The sequence below is a fragment of the Anopheles stephensi genome, chromosome 3 (assembly GCF_013141755.1).
Source record: "Anopheles stephensi strain Indian chromosome 3, UCI_ANSTEP_V1.0, whole genome shotgun sequence".
Classification (NCBI taxonomy): Eukaryota; Metazoa; Arthropoda; class Insecta; order Diptera; family Culicidae; genus Anopheles; species Anopheles stephensi.
The window spans coordinates 18829302-18851271 of NC_050203.1; the positions used below are offsets into that span (position 1 = coordinate 18829302).

A 21970-nucleotide genomic window follows, 5' to 3' on the forward strand; every position below is an offset into this window, starting at 1 on the left:
GCTGCTGTATTCGTATTCCGGGAGCGGCGTAAAGTTTGTCTGTCGGTCGGACACAGCCCGGGGTGGAATTTAAAGCAGCTGTGTCCGGCTGCTTCGATCCGTTTTGCACCGTAAGCAGTAAGTCTAACTGCAACGCCACTGCCACGATTGTTCGGTAAGAGGGCCAAAACTTTGTCAGCAAGTAAGCAGCAAAATTCGATCGACACAGTGCAAAAGATCGGATAGCAAGCGCGCCGGCAGAAAAGGGGTAGTTTTTGAACACATTCGCATCAACACGAGTTGCCCGGATGGAACGAAGCCTCCGGGAGCTTAAACTTTCTCAGAAGCGCAACTTATTTTGTCGTTTGTGCCCCTGTCGGGGGTTGCTCTTGTTGCTTCGGCAAGGGCAAGAATGTGTTTCTTGTTTGATTCATGGCACGACTCACGGTGCCCATCCAGCCCAATAAAGGTTGCTCTGAGCTGAAACTGTTGCAGTAAAGTTTCCGACGTAATTTATCTTTTCCCGCTGAATAACATTCACCAGAAGGTGGTATCGGTAGTGAGTAGTTTTGATGCGAATGATTTTTGCCACTCGTTTCGATGCGCATAAATCGAAGGAAGCATGCCGAGTTTGTTCTAGTCGGTTGCGGTGTCACAGCTGCTTGTGTGCTGCAGCCGAGCTCTTGTGTGGCTCCAACTGCATTATTTGTCCTGCAACATGTGTTTAGTGGAGAACATCTACTGCAGCACTTTCAACAAGCATTAAAAGTGGTGCGCTTTTAACAGTTGATGCGCAAGAACTTTCAACTCCCTTTTTTAAGGGGATCCACCATCAGGAAGAAAAGCTTTCGCGGAAGTTACAGTGCACTGCATAGAGGAGCCTTTCACTTTTGTTGGCGAAAAAATGGAGCAAACAGTGGCTTGCTTGGATTCGCTTTCTGCTTGACAGGTGAAAAATGGTTTCTGTCACTGTGGAAACGGGCGCAAAATGAAAAAAACGCTGGCGGGAAAAGTGACACGCGCGTGACATGTGCGATGGAACGGCGTGTGAAGTAGAGTGTTTTCTTGGAAAGTGGGAACAAAATGAGGCTTAAAGCTTAAAGTTGATAACCTGGAAGAATCATCTAATATCTCTTTGCTAAGTAACTTTAAGTACTCAGAATGAAGCTATATTTTAAAATTTGAGGTAAAAAAATGATGAATCTCCATTTGCTCAGAGGTCAGTGCGCTCGACACGACTGTGAACCACCTTCTATTTCTGTTGAAGTCTCATTGCTACTGGGATTTTTCCCCTATCGCTTAATAAATCTCTGGCACTCGACCTTGGTCTTTCCATGGAATTATTGCCCTCCGATTCCAGCCCAGCTTCCCTTCCACAACTCCACCACTCGCACAATATTGATGGGCGGGCAATTAATTTCTCGCCCATACGCTCCCGCCGCAGGCCCGGTGATTCACCCGGAAGGCAACAGGCGCTTATGCATTGGTAGGAGATCTATAAATTTTCGGTTAAATTCCATCATCGTAATCAAGCCGCCGGAAGACTCTAAGTGAGGCTGCTTTTATACATTTTTCCAATGAAAAAATTTTCATCACTTTTCCCAGCATTTTTTTCCAAAAAGAATTGTTTCTACGAACCCGTTGCGTTGGAAAAGCATTGCAGCAGCTAAAGAAATTGGCCCATTTTTCATGCCGCCCAGAACGAGGCCAAATTAAACTGCCATTTATCATCATCTGTCGCTCGATCTCGAAGGCCCCTTCCATGCCCACGACTGTGGATGGACAAACAACAATCGGTGCAAAAATTAGCAGCTGCATTCTTGGTGTACGAGTAAACGTTTACAGTGCTCCGACGTCCAAACTCGGTACTCGAAGCAGGGACGGAAAAGCGGGAAATTGTCGAATCGTTTTTCCCCCCTTGGGTTCATTCTTTGTGTCGTCGTTTGTGTTGCTAGAGGGTGTTAATGTTGATTTTTGTTTTGTTTTTTACCATTTTGTTTATTCCTCCTTCTGCATTGTACTATCGGACCGGTGGACGACGGTATTGTTTACGAGCGATTTTTCATCTGTGTTTCGTGTTGTTTGGTTTTATAAATTCGGTAAAACATCAGAACCACCAAACGGTCGGTTGCTTTGGCCCTGATGTTCGGCAAGCAAACAAAAGCTAGCACCGTTCAACGCAAAGAAGCAAATCCGTGCATTAAAATCTCTGGACGAAGATTGCAAGCTGAAGCCATTTGCTCGGCCCGTTTAACCACGTGACGGAAAACCTCAACTGTCACATTTTGTTGTGGCTTGCTGTGTGTGTGTATTTTTTGCATCAGAACAAAAGGTTTTTTTTCGGAGCTCGTGTAAATTAGCACCGAGGTTAGTTTTCCTCCTTTTTTCACGTTTTTTTGCGTACGTTTTTTCACCCATTCTTCTGCTTTGCTTGCATTTCTGTGGCACATACACATCAGAGACGATAAAAATTCCTTCGTTGTGTTCGGGCCAACGATCCAGAGAACAACCGGATTGTGGACCGAAATTAAAACTTCATGGTTTTCGGCATGTTCTGGCGGGTGGGTTTTGGGGTGCGGGCAACCGTGTTGTTGTGGTGTACCAGTTGGAATGCATGTTGGGTTCTACGTGCAGGACGTGTAGAAGATTCGGGTTTGACCTTCCCATGCCAGCAGCAACAGCAGCAAATCCCAACCCACCGAACACGTGGGAGTTTCCGGTGAAAACAATATAAACAGATGAAATACGAGTCGCGTGTGTGTGTGTTTAGGTTTGCTTGGTTGAATCTGACTGTGGAGGGTAATTTTGGGAGCAGATTGCCCGGTGATGGCGAATTGTTTTAGCTCGCGCAAGCATGGACGCCTGATAGACACAATTGTTTCTTGGTTAGATTTGCATATCACGAATTGTTTTGGCAGAAAAAGCTTGTTGTTGCTGTTTGTTTTGGGATTATTGGACGGCAAAGGATGAATGGGTGTGCGAGGTATCGGGGAAGTGATGGTCGGTGGTGGTGTGTTAGATTAATTGGGTTTGACGTTATTGGAGAGATAAATTGTTTACCAATAAAGCAATAAATGCTTGGATTGTAGAGATTAGTGCGAATCAATATTATGTATGCCTCACTAGTGATGAATTCTTAGGAAAAACATCAAAAAATAAGGAGAATGATACAATGAAACCATAAGTAACTCAACTGAAAATTTATTAGTAACAGCAATGTAAGACATACAAAATATAGTATAAATTTTAAATATAGAATGAATTATAATTTAAATGTAGAAATTAGGTTTGACAATAAGTTAAAAGACTCTTTTGCTTTTTTCTTGTCCAAACGACCTTCTAGGTCATGCCTGCCTGCCTCTGGCTTACTAGACTTATTAATACTGCATAGTTGGATAATCAGTCCTCACTATAGGGGAACAGTCCAGATGGGGGTTTGAACCCCGGTCCTGCCGTACGAAGACCGGCGCCGACTTTTCTTTCTTTCTTTGTTGATTGAACTTCAATTCAATTGCAGTTGATGAGCAGTAACCTAACCAAATAGCGAAAAACTTTTTTTTTCAAAAGGGGATTAAAAATTTATCTCTTTCACTCAAAAAAACATACGGGGCTAAAACGAAATTGGGCATAACAATATTGTTCCTGTGCCAGCCACGAGGCACGACCAGTAGAAGGTAACACACGTACCGGAACATTATCCATTTGTTTATCTCGTGGTTTTTACACCGATGTTTATCCACCCGCGTTACCGGTCGGCCGGTCGGTTGGTCTGTTGTCAAATGTGTTCGCTTGCTTTTTTAGAGCATTACCACCGTCAACTCGAGAAACGCGCTTCAGCAACGAAAGCACCATCGTTTCCACGAAACACGGGAACAGCCGGGTCCATCATCATCCTGCGCTCCGGTCTGGTCTGGTTCGGTGTATGATGGATTGTTTGTGATGTGATGTTATTGCTTTTCCACCCAGAGGGATAAATATTCTTTCCCATGGGCCCGATCGAACTGTCCGTGGGTAGGAGGGAGAGAGAGTGGGAAAGCAAGGGTGGTAAACTGGTTAAAAAACAAAACAAGAACAGGCCGGCGGTCCGAGCGATCGGAATGCGGGCAACAAGATGTATGCACATGCCTTCGATGTAAGCGAGAGATTGTATAATTATCCTCAACAACAACCTGTCATGTTTTGAGCTACCATTATTGGTGGGCGTTTTGGTGAAATGTTTTTACTGTACTCGTGCATCACCGTCATTCTCTTAGGACTCACACCAGCTGGAGCACGAGTTGTGGATCGACGGGGTTATTTTAAACTGTTAACTAGTTGAAAGCTTTCGGACCTTGGAAGGAAGCTATTTTATCCTATAATTATTTTATTGTTGTTCATCATTACCTAAACAAACACCTGATGGAAAGATAAATACCTTCTTCCTTCAGGTGTTTATTCCTCAAAAGTCTGCAAACGCCTAATAGCTGCTGGTATTTCCGTTTTTTTCTTTTTTCCAGATTTTCCACCTGAAATCTGAATCATCACACCCAACTGGTACAATGGCTCAATCAACGTTTCCGCACTGGTTTTCCCTGCTAAGCGCATAAAGGTTACGGTGACAAGACAGTGTTGCGAAGCCAGAAACACCATTCTACATACAAAGGGAAAAAGTGATGACCACCGGGAGGTGGAAAAACAGGCTTTCCCCCGCCCGTTGTTGTGTCAAGTGTCAACCGTGCGAAAAAGCGGACGGACGGACGGTCGGATTCTTTCGTGAGCGCTTTTGAGCTGGAAAAAAGGAAAATTAATAGCATTACCCATACCAGTCCCGGTGGCCGAGGCAGCAACACTGGTTGGAAAAAGGTTATGAAATTGTTAAGTAACGGAGTGAGGTGCAACCCGGGAACCCTCGAGGACTGGCGTGAAGTGAAGGTGAATTTTCTAGAGTTTAAAGAAAACAACAACAAAAAAATGGAAGAGCTCAAGGGCTAATCGATCGACAGGACGCGCGATGGTGAAACAATACGGTACGGTGTGAAAGATTCTTCACGTTCCTGCACAATCAAGCACACGGTGTGCACGGTGCTGCCGACGGAATATTTAGGGTCCTTTGCCAATCTTCGCTCACGCTCACATCCCGTCCTGGGGTGAGGAAAGTGTGTTCTGGTCGGGGTTGAGCGTGGTCAAGTGTCTGAAGGTTGAATATTTAAAATTTTCCCTTTTTACTTTATGTTTTTCTCTTTGTTTTCCGCCCCCACCAAAAGTAATCGAACCATCCTGGTGTGAACGAACTGTGTGGTGGTGTTGAGCTTTCTAGCGAGAATGTGTGAGCAGTGAGCGTATCAACTGAACCACAGTGATACACAGTGAGTGTGAGCTGAAGTGAGTGTGAAGTGAGCTGTGTAGGATAGCGAGTGAATAAAGTGTGGATCGCTCCAGCGAGGTAGGCTGTGCGAAAATCGCTTAAGTGTACAAAATATTGCAAACAGGAAGTTTGTTCAAGCAAAGTAAAGTAAAGCAAGCGAGGCCAGTTTCAGTTGCGGAGTTTTCTTTTATTTTCTTCGTGTTGGTGCGACCGTGAAAGGCCGGTGGTTTCGGCAAAAGCTTTTCCCCCCGCAGCTGAGATATTCCTTTGCATCGTGTCGCCCGGTTTGCAGGAACCCTTCCCAGTCAGCTCTCGGTTCGGTTTGGCCGCACCCAGTACCTTACCAATGCTGCTGCGCCAGCAACGGACGCCATCGTATAGAGGAGAAACCTGATAGGGCGTCGTCGTCGGACACTAAGATGCTCGCGCTTGCCGCTTTGCTAGCCGTACACGCAGGACTCGCTGGTAAGTAACGCTCGGGACATTGAAGTGGTATGACCTTTCGGCGAACCGGAATGCGGGTACGAGAGATGTTGTTGTTGTTTAAATATTATAGAGATTTTGGACCACTTGGGTCTCTTTCGTCTCTTTTACTGGGATTGTGGATGTTGAAGGAATTGGAATGTTGGATAGGTTGTGTGAGAGGGTTACTGAGACGTTAAGGTGTCCCATTCCTTTCGACTTTAGAAGTATCAGACTATTTTCAATAGTTGAATCTTTTTCTAAGTTTGTACTTGAGTTGTTGAGGTAACTCAGTCCTTTTTTGTGTTGTGGACGACAGACTACTGCAGTAGTCGAATTCACCACATTGTTTAGTTTTCCTCTCTAATGTTGAGTGTGTTTCTTTATTATTGTTATTATATTTTTTTTTCCCCCTTTTTTTACCGGCTTAATTATATTTGGTTGTATAAGTTTGTTTTTCTTAAAAATTTCAATACTTTTTTCTCTTCTTTAGAATCTGGTCCTAAAATGCAGTCAATATTGGAATTTAACTTAAGGTGGTGTCGCTCCCTTTCATATCCTCGGCATTCCGTTAGGATATGATGTATAGTGACTTGGGTTCCACAATACTGGCAAAGTGGCGCTGGTGCTTTAGCTAATAGGTGGCTATGGGTTAGATTTGTGTGTCCAATCCGTAATCTGGATAATATCTTTTGATCTTTGTTGTTATCTGGGTCTTTCCAAGGTTGGATTGTTACTTTTACTGATCTCAACAGGTTGTCTATTTCCTTATTCCAAGCTCTCTGCCATGATTTTTCTATTAAATATTTGCATTGTTTTAGTGCATCCCTCTTAGAGATAGGAGGGGAGTTGTCAGTTGGTAATTGTCGACCTTCATTTGCCAGTCTATCTGCTTTTTCATTGCCTATTATACCAGTATGGCTTGGGATCCAACAGAAGGAAATGTTTTTAGCATGGTCTATTGCATCTATTGCCTGAATATGGGGATCTTTTGAACGACCATGTTCTACTGCAGCTAATACACTTGCACTGTCGGAGAAAATTACGGTAGGTCTGTCTGGATCAATGTTTTCATCTGCTGCTATATAAATAGCAGTGGCCTCAGCTGAAAAAATTGATGAGTAGTCAGGAAGTTTTATCGCGCAACTAGAATTATCAGAGTAAATGCCACACCCTGCGGAGTTCATATAGATTGACCCGTCGGTGTAAATTTTGTGATGGTTGAAATATTTACTGTTGATATGCTCTATTGAAATTTGGTATGCTTGTTTATTGTTTTGTCTAAGTTGATCGTAAATAGTCCAGTCTATTTTATGTGAGTTCTGGAACCATGGGCGTTCCGAATTTCTAGTTATTTTTAGAATATCTGGTAGGAGGTGATTAGTGGTCCTTTTAAACATGTCTTTTGCTCTCTGAATTAAATTCGGGCATTCTACTCTTTTCTCTAAATTGCGTAAAGCCGTGCCTATCAAACGGAGTGTTATTATCTGTGGAAAAGGAAGAAGACCACTTTCACATATAAGTGATTTTATAGGGCTAGTAATGAATGCACCGGTGGCGCATCTTATAGCTGAATGGTAGATAGGAGCTAAAATATTATTAATACCGTCAAACTCTAAACTAATAAGTTCTATTCCGAACAAAATTTTTGGGAGAAGCCATCCATTAATCAATCGAATCATTATGAGACGAGATGCCCTGATTTTTCCATATCCTATCATTTTGAAGACATTTATGTACGATGTAGAGGATGTTTTGATATTTTTCAGATGTGGTTTGAATGATAGTTTTGAGTCGAGAGTAATTCCTAAGATTTTAGCTTGATTAACGTTCGGAATAATGCTGTTTTCTATTGAAATCTTCTTAAGATTTTTTGTCTTCTGGGTTTTACAAATTCGTAAGATTTTGCATTTTTCTGGTGCTATTTGGAAACCTGTTGAATCACACCATTTTTTTAGATTATTTATGCCAGTTTGGAGAGCCTTTCTCGATTTACTGGAAGAGACATCCGAGGAAATTAATAGAATGTCGTCTGCATATATGAGGGGGGTGATATTATTAGGGACATGTGTGAAAAGGGACTCGATACTAATAAGGAAAAGGGTGGGAGAAAGGATAGCACCTTGCGGAACTCCATTTTCTAAGTGTTTGATTTGCGAAAATGTATTGCCAATACTAATCCTAAAGGTACGGTTTTCTAAAAAGTTTTGTATAAAGATAGGTAAATTTCCTTGGAAGCCCCATCTTTCCAATTGATGTAAAATGCCATGTCGCCAAGTCAAGTCATAAGCCTTGGCAAGGTCAACAATGGCTAGGTCTATGTGTTTATTATTGTTCTTTGCGGTTGTCAATATGTTTTCTAGTGTGGCGAAATATGTTTCCGTACCGTGACCGCTGCGGAAAGCGTGTTGGTTTTTATGGAGTAATTTTTTAGATTCTAGTTCATGACAGAGTCTTCTGTTAACTATACGTTCGAGAATTTTAGAAATACAGTTTAATAAAGAGATTGGCCGGTAGCTGTCAACGTTAAAAGGTGATTTAAGTGGTTTGGGAATAGGAATTATATAACTGTTTTTCCAGTGCAGCGGGATTTTACCTGTGCACCATATGTTGTTATAAATTTGGAGGAGATATTCTAAAGCACCACTGGGTAGATGTTGAAGTAATGGGTATCCCACTCCATCTGGTCCGGCAGACTTTCCATTACATTTGCTAAGTGCATGAGAAAGTTCTTTTATTGAAAATAGTTTGTTGTATTGTAAATCTTGGGATGTTTGAAAGGATGTTTTTTTCCGTTCCATAGCTCTTTTGTGCTTTAAAAACTTGTCGGAATAACTATGACTCGAAGATATGGATTGAAAATGTTTTGAGAATTCTTCCGCTATGGCAACTGAGTCATTAATAGGATTTTCAGGGTTGAGTAGGGAAGGGAAATTTGTGTTGGATTTCTTGCCGTTCAAAATGTTTATTCGCCGCCACATTTCCTTTGAGGATATGGACGGATCGATTTCTTGTATGAATTTTTCCCAGCTATTTTGTTTTGATTTAGCTATTAATAACTTGGCTTGTTTATTTGCTTCTTTGTATTTTTGTAATATTGCTGGTTGGATATGGTCGTTAGTGATCGAGGTTGACAATTTCCTGAGCTTTCTTAGGTACTTCCTACGAGTTTTTATTGCTTCAGCAACTTCCTCATTCCACCAGGGAACGTATTTTTTGGGAATTTTCCCACTGCTTTTAGGAATGCTTTGGGAAGCAGCCTCTAGGATTATATCAATGAATCTATGTTCATTTACCTTCATCCTGCTCCACGGAATATTGTTCAATATTTGTTTATATTTTGACCAATCCGCCATGTCGTACTTCCAACGAGGACGGAAGGAAGGAAAATTGTTGTATAGATTAGTAGGATTAAGTTTAACTGTAAGTGGGAAGTGGTCACTGCCATAGAGGTCATTTTCAACAGTGAGAACAAACCTCGATGCTATGTTATCCGATGTAGCACAATGATCTATAGAGCTCATTTGTCCGGTCGAAGGATCGATACGGGTAGGTAGGTTATTATGGAGAGGAAATATTTGATTTTGTTGTAAAATGTTATGGATGTCTGTGCCTCGTTTGTTGGTTTGGGAACAACCCCACTGTGTGTTTTGTGCGTTTAAATCTCCAATAATGAGGATAGGATTTGGAATTTTTGCAAGGAGGTTGTTCAGCTCTGTTACAATGTTATTATTATAATTTGGCGATAAGTAAACACTTAGGATATTTAACTCTATTGGGCTTCTAATGTGAATGCATACTGAAGGTATGGAAGTTTTAATGCGAATTCTTGTGTAAGGTATGCTTTTGTGGATTCCCATGCAGGTGCTGTGGGATGTGATAGGGGAATTGTTAGTTATCCAATGATAACTGCTTAGTGGTGTTCTATTGAGCAGAATAGGGTTTGTGTAGGCTTCTTGTAATGTTATTATTTTCGGCTCATGTTTGTTTATTAATATTTTTAATTCATCTAAATTTTTTGAGAAGCTACGTATATTCCAATTCAAAACAAGTTTAGTTTCACCTGGAAAAATTGTCCTGATAGAATTATTTGTAGATTGTGCTGTCATGATTAAAATTTTAGGCTAAAAAAGATTTGCTGATGCGATGATTAGGTTAATGAATTGTTTTTTTTTTTTTTTTTGTTTCTATTTACGATGTCCTTTCCTTGTCTTTTTGGCCGAGAGTTCTTCGCTAGAGGATGTCAATGGATGCTTGAAGGTGGATGGTTTGTTATTTTTATTTGTGATAATTGTGTTACCTGCGGTGTCTTCTGTATCTGAGTCCGAGATGAGGTTTTGGCATTCAGTTTTGTTCTGTTTTGTTTGAGTGAATTTTTCAATGGTTTTTGTGAGAACAGCAATCTGGTCTTTCAGTAGGTTAACAGTTTGAGTGAGATTTTCTATAATTTTATCTTTCGGGTCTATTGCTTGGGCTGCAGCGATTCTTTGTTGAGCAAAACTGTTTGACATTTGCTTATGCGTGTTTTGTTCGTATGCTAATCTAGCCTCGCGGAAGGAGCAGTTGTTGTCGGTTTTAATTTTTATAATCTCCGCTTCTTTGGTGTAGTGTGGACATTTTTTGTCAAAAGTGTTGTGATGTTCGTTACAATTAACGCACGTTGGTGACACTGTGCAGTGACCGTGGGCATCTTGTCCGCAATTTGCACAGATTTCTTTGTTTGCGCAGTTTTTCGTAGTATGGCCAAATCGGAGGCATCTGTTGCAGCGCATAGGTCGGGGATAATAAACCCTTGTTTTTATCTTCTCTAGCCCGATGTACACATATTCCGGAATTGCCACTGCTTGCATAGTCACCACATATGCATTTGTTTGCACAATTTGGCCATTCACTCTTTTTGTGAATCTGTATACGTCGGTGATACCTTCTGCTCCCATATGTTCTATTATCTCTTCTGATTTTAAGGCGCCAATCGAGCTGCACGTAAACACAAACTTTACGGCGTTCAGTGTAGGATGTGGTGTAATTGAGATCTTGTCGCCGTTCATCAAGGAATTGATCTTCTGCAGTTCGGTAAACACTTTTTCTGATCGTGTTTCCAGCAGGAATGTTTTGGAATCCAACGGTCGGCCAGTAACAATTTTACCAATTGCACGTTTAATCGTGTCGCTCAGTATCCATGGATTCGCGGGAAGGGTTTTTTCCCCCACTGTACGTAACAGCAAAAACCGTTTTTCTCCGTACTCGCCGTTTCTATCCATATACAATGGCAACGTTCTCCCCCTCTGCTCTATAGTAGAGAGTGGGGGGAACATAGCTGCGGCCGCCGACGGGCCCGTCATTGGGATTGTTTGACTTTCTCAGAATCTGTCGTTTTGCGTGCACTGTGACGTTAAAAAAAAAAAAAAAAAAAAAAAAAAAAAAAAAAAAAGGGGGATTTCGCAAGGAATAGAGGAGTAGCAATATCGCTAACTAACACACACAAACACACACAATATCACTCGTGAGTCGCGCGCGCAAGAGAAAACACGTCCGATCACATCAACGTTTCGACAGCAACTGGGTACGAGAGATGCTTAACCGGGTCGTTTTGTTGTCGTACGTCGTAAAGACGCTCTGCGTCTGCGATACACTCTACGGGGTGCAATCACGCTGATAGATGTGCGGAACGGAACATATGTAATGTGTGTGGTGTATGGGGACAAAACAAAACAAAACGCCATTACCCACAGCACAGTAAATGTGTAAATTCGAGGGCGAACAATGTTCATACGCATGGTAAAACAAAGCATCACATCGTGTAAAAGCTTTTGCTTGTCCTCACGTTTCGTGTACCACTGCATCGGGCAGGACACAGCTTCTGCGCTTATCCTGCCGAGTTTATCCTGACCCGAGCAGGACAGGACACTGTACGGTTGGACTGCTTTGGGGATTCCCATCAATCTTCAGCAGCCATTAATTAGGCACAGTCGGGGTGACGGACGGGTGGGCAAGACTGTCCACAAGGGCTGCTCGAGACGGGAGACGATAGGGAGGTCCTTGACTGTTGGTGGAAGGATGTTTGTGTGATTGAAAATATCGTTCCAGGAAGGAATATCGTCCAGCTTTTTCCCAGCAGCCCCGAATAAAGCCAAGACGGATAAAGCAGAGAAGGGACATTTGATGGCTTTATACCGACCGCAAAGACTAACCCAAAACCTTCGGAATCGGGTGAAGAATCCAAACAAGAGGACCCTTATCAAAATTAGCCCTTTCATTTGACCGAACTAACCCGAAAAGAAGCGGGGAAAAAGGGAAAACAAAAATCCATAAAACAAGTACTTGTCCAAGCCTGGCGGCTAGATTTAAGGGTTGTCCAGTCATGGCTTCAAATGTCACAATAATGACGGGTTTGTCAATGTCATGGTGTATAAATTGTGTATTGTGGTAATATTGCTAAGTGCTGCCGAAAGTAGAACACCGGACCTCCCGGACAGCGGCCGGACGAGCGATCGTACGCGCACCCGTTTGTTGTGTGTTGCTTTTGTTTGTTTAATCATCGGTCCACCTACCTACGAGTCCACCGAGTGGTTGTATTACTGGTTTGGGATAACAATGCTTTTCATCGCGTTGGAAAATGAACTGTGGTGAGCGGGAGCCTGATTTGGGTCATGTGGAGTGCTGTCCGCTGGTTGGGATAGCGTATCGGATTGTTAAATCTTTAAGCAGTGAACGTGAAGTAGGTTGGCTGAATTCGGCTGAAGTGCGGTTCAGGTATTCCGCACTGCCGATAATGGAGTTAATAGAAAGGACAGTTTATGAATTTATAATTCTATCATCATCACGAAACAATTAACATGAAATATGGATTTTAATAATGGGTTTTTGGTGGATGCGCGATAAGGAAATATAGTAATAGAATGTCGATTACAGTGTCAAACAACGGTCATAAGTTATTGGGCTTGCAGCCAAAGTTCGCGATGCAGTGCTCGGGTGAATGGTGTCTTCTCTCAATCGATTTTCCAATTTCATATTAATTTTGATTATTTTGACAGCCTAAAACGCATGTGTAAGGCTGATTGTCCAGTAGTATTTTCATGACATGACCAACCTACCGGAACTTGGCTTGACCCATTCGTGGGTTTTGGTCGGAATCCTTGCCTCAGAGGTATGTTTGACTATTGGGACTATAAATGTGCTATTTAGTCTCAGCTTAGAGCACCTGTCATCCTGGACATCCTGTAGTTTCACGGCAGTTATATTGAAAGGATAAATTTCCTTAGGACAAGCTTAGGTCCTCAGGACAGTTCACAGTCAGCAGTTAACAACAATTTTCCGTGTCTTAAATAATTGAAGTGATAATTATATAGCGGTTTGAGGAAGCCTAAAGAGGCTTTGTGATCATTCGTCTCTTCATAATTTAACTTTTCATGGTGATCAAATATTCAATTCAGTAACGTAAAACTTATCAATTCTTCAGATCTTTATTCAAATTTCTTTGGTAGACAAGCCATCTGAAGACAGAGATTCCTATTTTTACACAATTTCTTTGCTTAATATTTAATGATGAATTCATGCAATTTCTTCCGCCAAATCTCACCAGCCCGTTCCTCTGGAGTTATCAACATCATCAAACTTACCCCTTTAAGCAGTCAACCTTTAAAAAAAAATCAACCTTCTCTCAAAACTTTCCCTTTTTATAGTAATAATAGATCCCTCTGTTACATGCACTCCTTTTGACATCGGTCTGAATTTTGCCCTACAACCCTCAGGCAGAAAGATTTCTTTGCTCCCCCTGTTCGGCGGCATAATCATGCTATAGCCGGAGCAGCAGCAGCAGCAGCAGCAAACCCCAGCACAGCTTCACAGATTCCATGCTTTATCGATGCAAAACGAGGAACTTGACATCATACTTTGACCGTGCCCGTCGTGTCATTCTGGCCGAGCGGGAATGTGTTTGGTTGAAATTAATTATGCATTCCTGCAAAATGCTGCTTTTCTTCGAACCTTTGCCCGGCCGTACGGGGCTGGCTAGGGAAATTTCGTGCTGCTCGGCTCGATAGATCGCATCCCCGTGCATCGGTACCTGAACCCATCGGTTCGAAGAAAAACTCAACCTCGATATGGGCAGCCGTGAGCATAATTTCCAGGCGACCGGGTGCATTGTGTCCGGGCAACGGAGCAACGAAGCACATCAAGGTCGAACGTGTGCTTAAATTGCAAACGGCAAATGCATACGCTAACGGTATGTAAAATGAGCCTCCAAGATGGTTGGAAGGGTTTGGCGTTGTTTGCGTTGGTTGTTTTACCCTTCTTTACATGCACACAAGCGCAAGCTTGTGTGAGTGGCTGTGTTTTTCCTTCACTGAAGACTGAAGACAAAAGTTTTCCCATTATGCATTAATTTCTAAGCGCAACGTCTCGGGCGACCATTTTGTCGCTGTCTGGCGAAGCTAGCCGGTCTGCTACATATGAAAGGGGTTGTAGACAGTGGTAGTAGGATGGCTGGAAGTGCATCCGAGGGCACACCATAGTGCTTACCACGGGCTTGTCTCGTTCGTTAATCGTCGAGTGGATGATTCGAGCGCTCTCTCTCTCTTTATTTGCTTGGCTGAAGGTCGCCGGCGTGCGGTTGGCCAGGGACGACATGGAGTAACGGATGTACGAGAAACGGTACGGTACGACAACACTGACGGCAGCAGGACGACATTCGCCCATATTCAATTAATTACCGCTCGGTACGCTGCAACATGATACAGCAGGCACTCCGTGGCATCGTGCACTTGCACTTATGAATTACGACGGCGTCGCTGTACGAGCGTTAGTGGAGCAATTTTTATTTGCAAAATTTATGAACACATCATGTGCAGTTTATCTTGCGGCAGGTTGGCGGGTAGCGAAGGAAGTAAGAAATTACAACATTCGCAAATGGATGGCCCGATGGAAGGATGTAAGATAAGAGAGGCAGCAGATGTGTGTGGTTGGTTCGTGTGCTGAGTGCAGTTTGAATTCAGTGTGAATCATGCTTTGGTACGTCTTAACGTCAGCTTGTAGCCGGTAGCGTTGCTCGTGCTGAGTTTCGTGTGAAGACGATGAAATGAATGTAAAGTTTTTCGGGAGTAGTGCAGAAAGTTCTCGTGCTGATATAAATGATGCTGATTCGTAGCGTTTGAATAATGAATGGCAATGACAGTTTTGTAAATTAATTAGAAGTTGTTTTGAGGTCATGAAAATATTGTGGCAGAGCTGAGCAGAGATGTAGATCGTAATGCATTATAACTCAAGTTGTAAGTTTTCATTGCTGATGAACAGTATAGTTTGTCAATTCTAAACCAATGATGTGCTAACGTTTTGTTTCATTAATTATAAATTAACATGAAATTAGAATTTATTGAAAATCTTTATTAAATAATATCCAACCCTATTTCCATTATGCAGCTAATAAATTACTTCTAAATTCATAAAGAAACGCAAGTTTGACATAAAAAGGTAATTAGCGCTAGCATTTGCTCCTCATACTCATTGTTTGTTCCTTATCTTAGCAGATGTAATTGATTTTCCACCATTAACATATCTCGCAAAACACTCACACACATAAAAAACTACATAATGCGAACCTTCAATGGAATGCCCGTCAGAGGTGACAGTTCAATTCCCTGCACAATTAAGCACTAATCATCACCGACCCGCGTTGGATCAGCTCCATCCCTCAGGCTGCCGATGAATGCACATTGAATCCGCTGGCGTCGTCAGCGCTGGGAAAATTCATTTCGTCTTTATCGTGTTCCGGAATGCTGCATGGCAAAACCCTCTGGAGTATTCGGTGTCCGGTTGTGCCGAACCGGTTGGAAATGGTGGCACGCTATTTTCAGCATCAATTATGTTTCAATAATTGGTGGAAAATTCCCCTCGGCCAGTGTGCGCGTAATGGTGCTCGGCCAAGCCGTTTCCCGAGCTTGGCTTCATTTTGCTTTGGCCCAGCTCTCTGGCGCCTGGTCGGTCGATGGGATGGTCGAGAGTATGGGTATGCAAATCATGCTTCTCTGGCAGACAGCATGTATGGCTGGATGCGACAGGCGACTAGTAATACGGTACGGTGTCCCACCGGCGGGAAAGCAGCTGATGGTGACAGAATTCACAACATTTTCCACAAAACCATCATCGAGATTTCTGCGACCATTTTCGCATTTCTCTTGCAGTGGAAGCAGTACAGGCAGCTCTGTCGCCATAAGGAATGAGCTCCGGTCGGGATGGTGGAAAACTGTAAAGTAAGGTTGTGGAAAAGGTTCACCGGCCCCAAGGCACAGCTTTCAAGTGAAAAAGCATTTCTTTTTGAGCATATTACTGTGGAAAGTTACTGAGTTGCGGAGGAAAGAGGAATAAATAAAAGACAAACTTGAAACACCTACCAGAGCCCCGGTGGCTAAAGATCGATGGAAAAGCCCTCTCGATGGGGGAAAGCGCTTTTCTGGCCGTTTTCTTACTTACACTCACTCTCAGTCACTCGCTTACAAAGGAGGCTGGTGTTCACCTTTTTTTGTGATGAGAAGTTTTCATACCGTACCTTACTTAGTTGCTTACGCATGTGTGCGACAATCTACATGTAATATCCATTTTCATTACCCATGGACAAACAGGGAGACAAACAAAAAAGGAAGGGAAAACTAACTACTCAAAAACCTGCCCGTTGTGTCACCGAAATGAAAGGAAAACTTTAAGAGCTTTAGCGAGAGTGGTTAGCTGATGCCGTTTAAGGCGGCGTAACAAAGAAGCAAACGCTTGAAGCACGCAGAGAATGTTGAATACAAAAACCTTTGCTAAGGATGAACATTTCAGAAGATGATAAAGCTTACTTTTCTTTAGTGTTTCTCGTAGAACAAATAGAGACGGATTTAACTTAATTTAACATTAAATCCAACTCTCATTGAATCTATTTGAAGATTGCGAAACATTTACCCATGGAATAAAAAAGAAAATCTTCTCTTTCCAATACTCTAATTCCTTGCTTCTAATACAATTACAATTTTCCCGTTCTCGAAACATCTCTTCCGATGGTCTTATTGGCAAAGATAAATGGTGATCTGGAACCAAATCAATCAGACATGCCCTACTTGCTATCCTTTTTTCTTCACCTGAATCCCTTTTCCTTTAATGTTTTCTGCACCAAACGCTCAATCAATGAAAACAAACACGTTAACCAAATCTTGTAACCTGTGCTTCCATTGTCACTGTCACAACCACATGGTTTTTGCCTCGAGATCGCCGCTCCGTGAGTTTCTTCGGCCACAAAACGGGAGCACATGGGAAACTGTGTCGTGTCATGAAAATTTAATTAGCTTCAACCGTTGATTTATCTCTCGTAAACCTCGTAAGCTTAGAAAGACTGTGCCCGAGAAACGTACCGATGGGGGGAGTTCCTACCAAACACAGCCAGCAAAGCACCGATTAGGCCGATGGTTTGGTGTTTCCATTAGCGCTATTGACCCATTTGTCAACGGGTAAAAAGCATGAGAACCGATTGCTATTGACTAGAGTGTCTAGTCGTGGAAATGGAAAGGCGATTATTGTGTTAAAGGGCAAGGACCCTTTCGGTAGCTAAAGTTGTTTCCCACTGATATCGGTGGACGATGTTTTGGGATTGTTTTTCGATGGCGATGTTGTCGTTTGAGTTGGTTGTGTTTTTTGTTTTGTTGTAATTAAATTTCAGTAGCTTTTTAAAATTACAAGACGAACTTTATACTACAACTGGCCCTCAAACCGTAATGAAAATATTTAAAATACTCAGCAAATAAAATTAGACTACAAGAGTATAATGAAAATCTCCCATTATCTCAATCGCTCACAGCAACCAGACTGGGAAAACACTTTCCCAAAACGCTGTTTACAGTTTGCAGACATTGCAAATTGTTTGTCATTCCGACCGAACTTCAAATACGTTCGCTTTTTGCCACCGTCCCACTAGCAGCTTCCACCGGAAAAGTAAATCCGACTCTAAAAGCTTTCGGCATAAATTACTCAACAAATCAGAACCTTTCGCTCAGCGAACCAAAAAATAGGAAAAGTACAATGCAAAGCATGAAACCCCTCCAACAACCGTTAATGACAGCTCAAGTGACAGTGGTGCTCATTTTCAACTTCGTTTTACACTGCAAACGGCTACCCTTTCTTGGGATTGTAAGGCGCTGGTACGAAAACAACAAAATTAGGTCACTTGGAGCTTTTGGGTGGGAGAAAGGCAGAAGAAAATTCGTTGCAGAAAAGTTCTACCAAAAAAACAAAACCTTGTAGCCTGACGCCAACGCTCCCCCCCCCCCCCCCCCCCCCCACAAGTAGGCGGATGTTTCTTCTAGAAATTAATCTGACAACGTAGACATCCTCTCGGATTTCTTTTTCCACTTTTTTGGATAGAAAGAGAAAATAAACAGAGAAAAGAGACTAGCAATAATAAAACCAACCCGAAGGGAAGCGAAAGCTACAAAAGCGACACTGGCGTAATGCCGAATTTAGTGCCTCAAATCCGGCCAAGCTCCAATCCGATCAAAGCGTTTTTCTGTCTGTGTGTTTGTGTGTTGTGTGCTTTCCCTTGGGCTGTTTGGCAGCCAGCTCAACACGGAAATGCCATTGAGCAGGAAGTGTGTTGGCGGGAAATTAAGGACCAAATTAAGACACCAGCACCAGTACGGTGGAACAAGTGCTGGTGGTGAAATCGATGAGGCAACCACTCGAACGTGTCACCAATTAGACATTCCGGGTGCGTTCAGGAAGAAGCTTATGGTATGGCCGCTTAGGTTGCTTGCTTGCTTCCTAGTGAATCCGGAAGTCTTGTCTCGCGTGCCGGGAATGGACCTACGGGAGGCTGATTAATTATTTTATTTTATCACTCCACTAAACATATCACGCCACCGTTCCCGATCGATTATGGTATAATTAGGATAATTGATGAGATTTTGATGCTTTACGGTTGTTCTTTGCCTTTGTGTTTTTTGCCGTTGTTCTTCCGCTATTATCTTATATTGATGGTGTCGAAGAAGACATGTGGTGAGAGAGAGAGAGAGAAACCGACAGTCGTGCTTTCCAGACACGTATCCGGTACGATGGGAAGATCCATGTCTCGTGCTTCATCATCACTGTGTGGCAGTATTGATTGGAACGATGTGGCGAAAGTTTCATTTCCGGCATGATGATAAAGTTGGATGGAATCGATGATGATGTAGTTGCATGATCCAGTCACTGTTCACATAATAGTAATCAAAACTCATCCATAATGCTCTGCTCACCCGGTAGCCTTCCGGAGTGGATATAAAACAAATTTAATTAAGCAGTTAATATAGTGAAGGAAACATTTTCAACTACTCAAACAAGAATCAAGTAACGCATACTCAGTAAAACGGAATCCAATCATTTGCAGACGAACGGACACAATATTCGACAGTCTAATCATTTCCGTCCGTGACGCGAATGCGCTACAACGTGTGTGTACAGCATCATGTACAGCACGACATCCTAACACGACGTGAGAGAATCCGTGTCCGGAAAGTTTGACAACGCTAGCGTACGCCCAGCTCCCGGTGGCTATGGAAATGAGGCAGGATTTTCCCGAAAGGAAGGATGTACATTAGCTTCCGGTTGAGTAGCAATTGTAGTGTGGGGAACAAGCGAGCAGCGAGTGCCTCTTACGGTTGGAGGAGGATTAATTTTTGATCCGTAAGCATCAAAATAGCGTCCATAAATCTTTTATTATGCTGTCAAAATTAATACTTCCCGGAACGGTTCATGGCGGTGGTACATAGTTGCTGGAGAAGTTTCGTGATGTGAAGTTCACTTCAGCGCGTTGGTTCCTAATTGAAGTTGTTTAGCTGCACATTATCATCCATCATTGGAAGATGCTTTGTTGTGCCAGCTTCTTGAAATGGAGAATTAATTGCAAACATTCTTTCTCTAGCTTACTCTATCCTCAGAATTTAAAAAAATGAAAACTTTTATCAAAGATCTATTTGCTTTCTACATTTAACTTGAGAGCCAGACCAATGTCAGACATCACGAGACGATCGGAACCCCCATAAAACTAATAATCCTAAATCGACGTCAAGCAAATCTCCCTCGACGCAAGTCTCTTGGGCAAGCTCGGCTACGCTCGAATGGTCGAGCCCGGCGAGGGTTGCTGATCCGATCTGATGAAAGTTCGCGGAAAAAGAACTCAATCGTAACGTGCGCTGAAAATCCATCTCCCCCAGCCCGTACAAATGTTTCCGGCACCGTACAGGCGCAAACAACTGGTTTGGCGCAGCATCTAAAATGATTGATGTTAAAGCGCACAGCTTCACTGTCGTCTGCCACTCTCGCTCGTTTTTTTCCCCATCTTCAGCGAATAGGCATTAGGGTTTGTTTGGCGAATTTGACGACTAAAGCAACAACAACAAAAAACCCCTGCCTTACCAGCCAGAAACCGCACTTTAACACCAATCGCACGTCCATCATCATCAACATCAATCGCAGCCATTATTTGCGTAATAATGAGAGTTTGGGGAGAAACAAGTGGAGTGATTTTATTGATGATCGGCTAGATTTGATTTTGGTTTTCCGTTTTTGATTTTATTTTCGAGAAGAAAAGTGGTTGAAGAATAAGCTTCGCTTTACAAGTCAAAACAATTGGTTTAGGATAATGTTTTATTGTTGAAGAACACTTCAGCAAAAATAAGTTTAAGTTTGGTGAGCTTTCTTTAACGAAATGTACGCAAAATTGCTCTTCTTAAAGTCCTCTCTATTTCTGGATGTGAAAATGTTGAGACCGGAGGGTAGACATTGTAGGAGCCTCCATTCTTTGAAGGTTACGGCCCATCTGATAAGATGAATGTGTTTTATGGTTACAGCAACGGCTACGACCCACCTCGTTGTTTCTTCTTGCTTTGTTAGCACACTCTCTCTTTTGAAAGTGCTAGATTAGCATAACAAGATTGCTATTGCGGCTCGCCACACAACTCCCAATCCTGAGCCCACGCGAGACATTCTAGTGCTGGTTAAGGTTCTCGGTGGACAAATGGAGCTTGTACCCACACGACCCGAGCCTTCTTAGACGTAAAGCCTAGTTGTTCTTTTTTTTCTGTTGCCCCCTTCCTCAATTTACAACGCTATCACTGTTGTTGGGCTTCGTTTTTTTGTTGGAGCCCCTGAACTTCCAGGGAGATAACAGCCACCTATCTGTATCTCTTCTTAAAGTACCAGATTTATGCGTTTCGATTACGGAGCCAGAATTACGCCTTCCCGGTAGTTTAATTGCCCTCCTACATCAACGTTGCGCGTGCTGGATCTCTCCCCGCCCTCAATAAACGAGTTTTAATTAAAGCTTTACACCCACGAACCGCCCAAGACGCTTTCGACGTTTGGTTTGGTAACGTTGATTTTGGAGCAGAACATTTCTCCGAGTAGCCGAAAATGCGACAACCACACCAACCGACCGATACCATGTCATTAGGTCATTAGTTTTAACGTTTACGTGCGTGAACCTGTTTTACGGCGCCGGAAGCGCCAAGATTCGTCCTGCTGTGGTGCTAAGATTAATATCCAACCGATGTAAGCGCTCCCAAATTCGCACCGTGATCATGTGTTGAAAGCTGATGTTGTAAAGCTGTGGAATGGTGTGTGCTTAAAGCGGTTTGGTTGTAAAATCAAGGCGTCGCAGTCAAAATGGTACGCTAGTGGCTTTTGCTGCTGGTAAAGTGTGAGCATTTAAGTTGTGGGTTTATTGGGATTTTGATTGTATAGCTGTCTAAGCTATTATAGAAGACATATTGAAGTTTAGTGGAAAGTTAACTTAGACTAAATACTGTTTGCAGCGTTTCGATGTACTTTGTTATCCATGTTGAAGCCATTTGAACGTAATTCATTATCCTAGGCTATCTGGTGAACATAGGACCGCTATCACTATATCTTAGTTCGGACCTCGTACGCCTCCTGTTGTCGTGTCTGGGACGGCCTAGAAAAACTTTTAGAACTGGGTTGTTTAGTGCCATTTTCTCGAAATGAGTCTGGCGAGTCTGATTCACTGCACAATAGTAAGGTATAATTTATTTGGATCACAGAGCTCTTCGTTGTTGTTCTTGTAGGCTCCTTTATCGTTCTTCCTTACTACGCGGTCAATCCTGCTGATCAATTTCCTCTCTAACGGCTCAATTATCAGCGATGAATATAGTCCATGTCTCTGAGACG

The 21970-nt window shown here is 42.6% G+C and overlaps 1 protein-coding gene across 10 annotated transcripts in view; it reads left to right on the forward strand.

Moving 5' to 3' along the window:
* Nucleotides 1-21970, forward strand: part of LOC118509863 — a 109805-nt gene that overhangs the window by 24353 nt on the left and 63482 nt on the right. For 5 of the 10 annotated variants that reach the window (XM_036051082.1, XM_036051073.1, XM_036051085.1 and 2 more), the window contains exon 2: nt 5223-5788. In XM_036051082.1, the coding sequence (XP_035906975.1) occupies nt 5743-5788 (46 nt within the window). In that variant the 5' untranslated portion in view covers nt 5223-5742. Of the gene's footprint in view, nt 1-4475; nt 4513-4536; nt 4986-5222; nt 5789-21970 lie in introns of those variants that run through there. The other 5 variants (XM_036051075.1, XM_036051078.1, XM_036051080.1 and 2 more) reach the window with 4 other exon arrangements.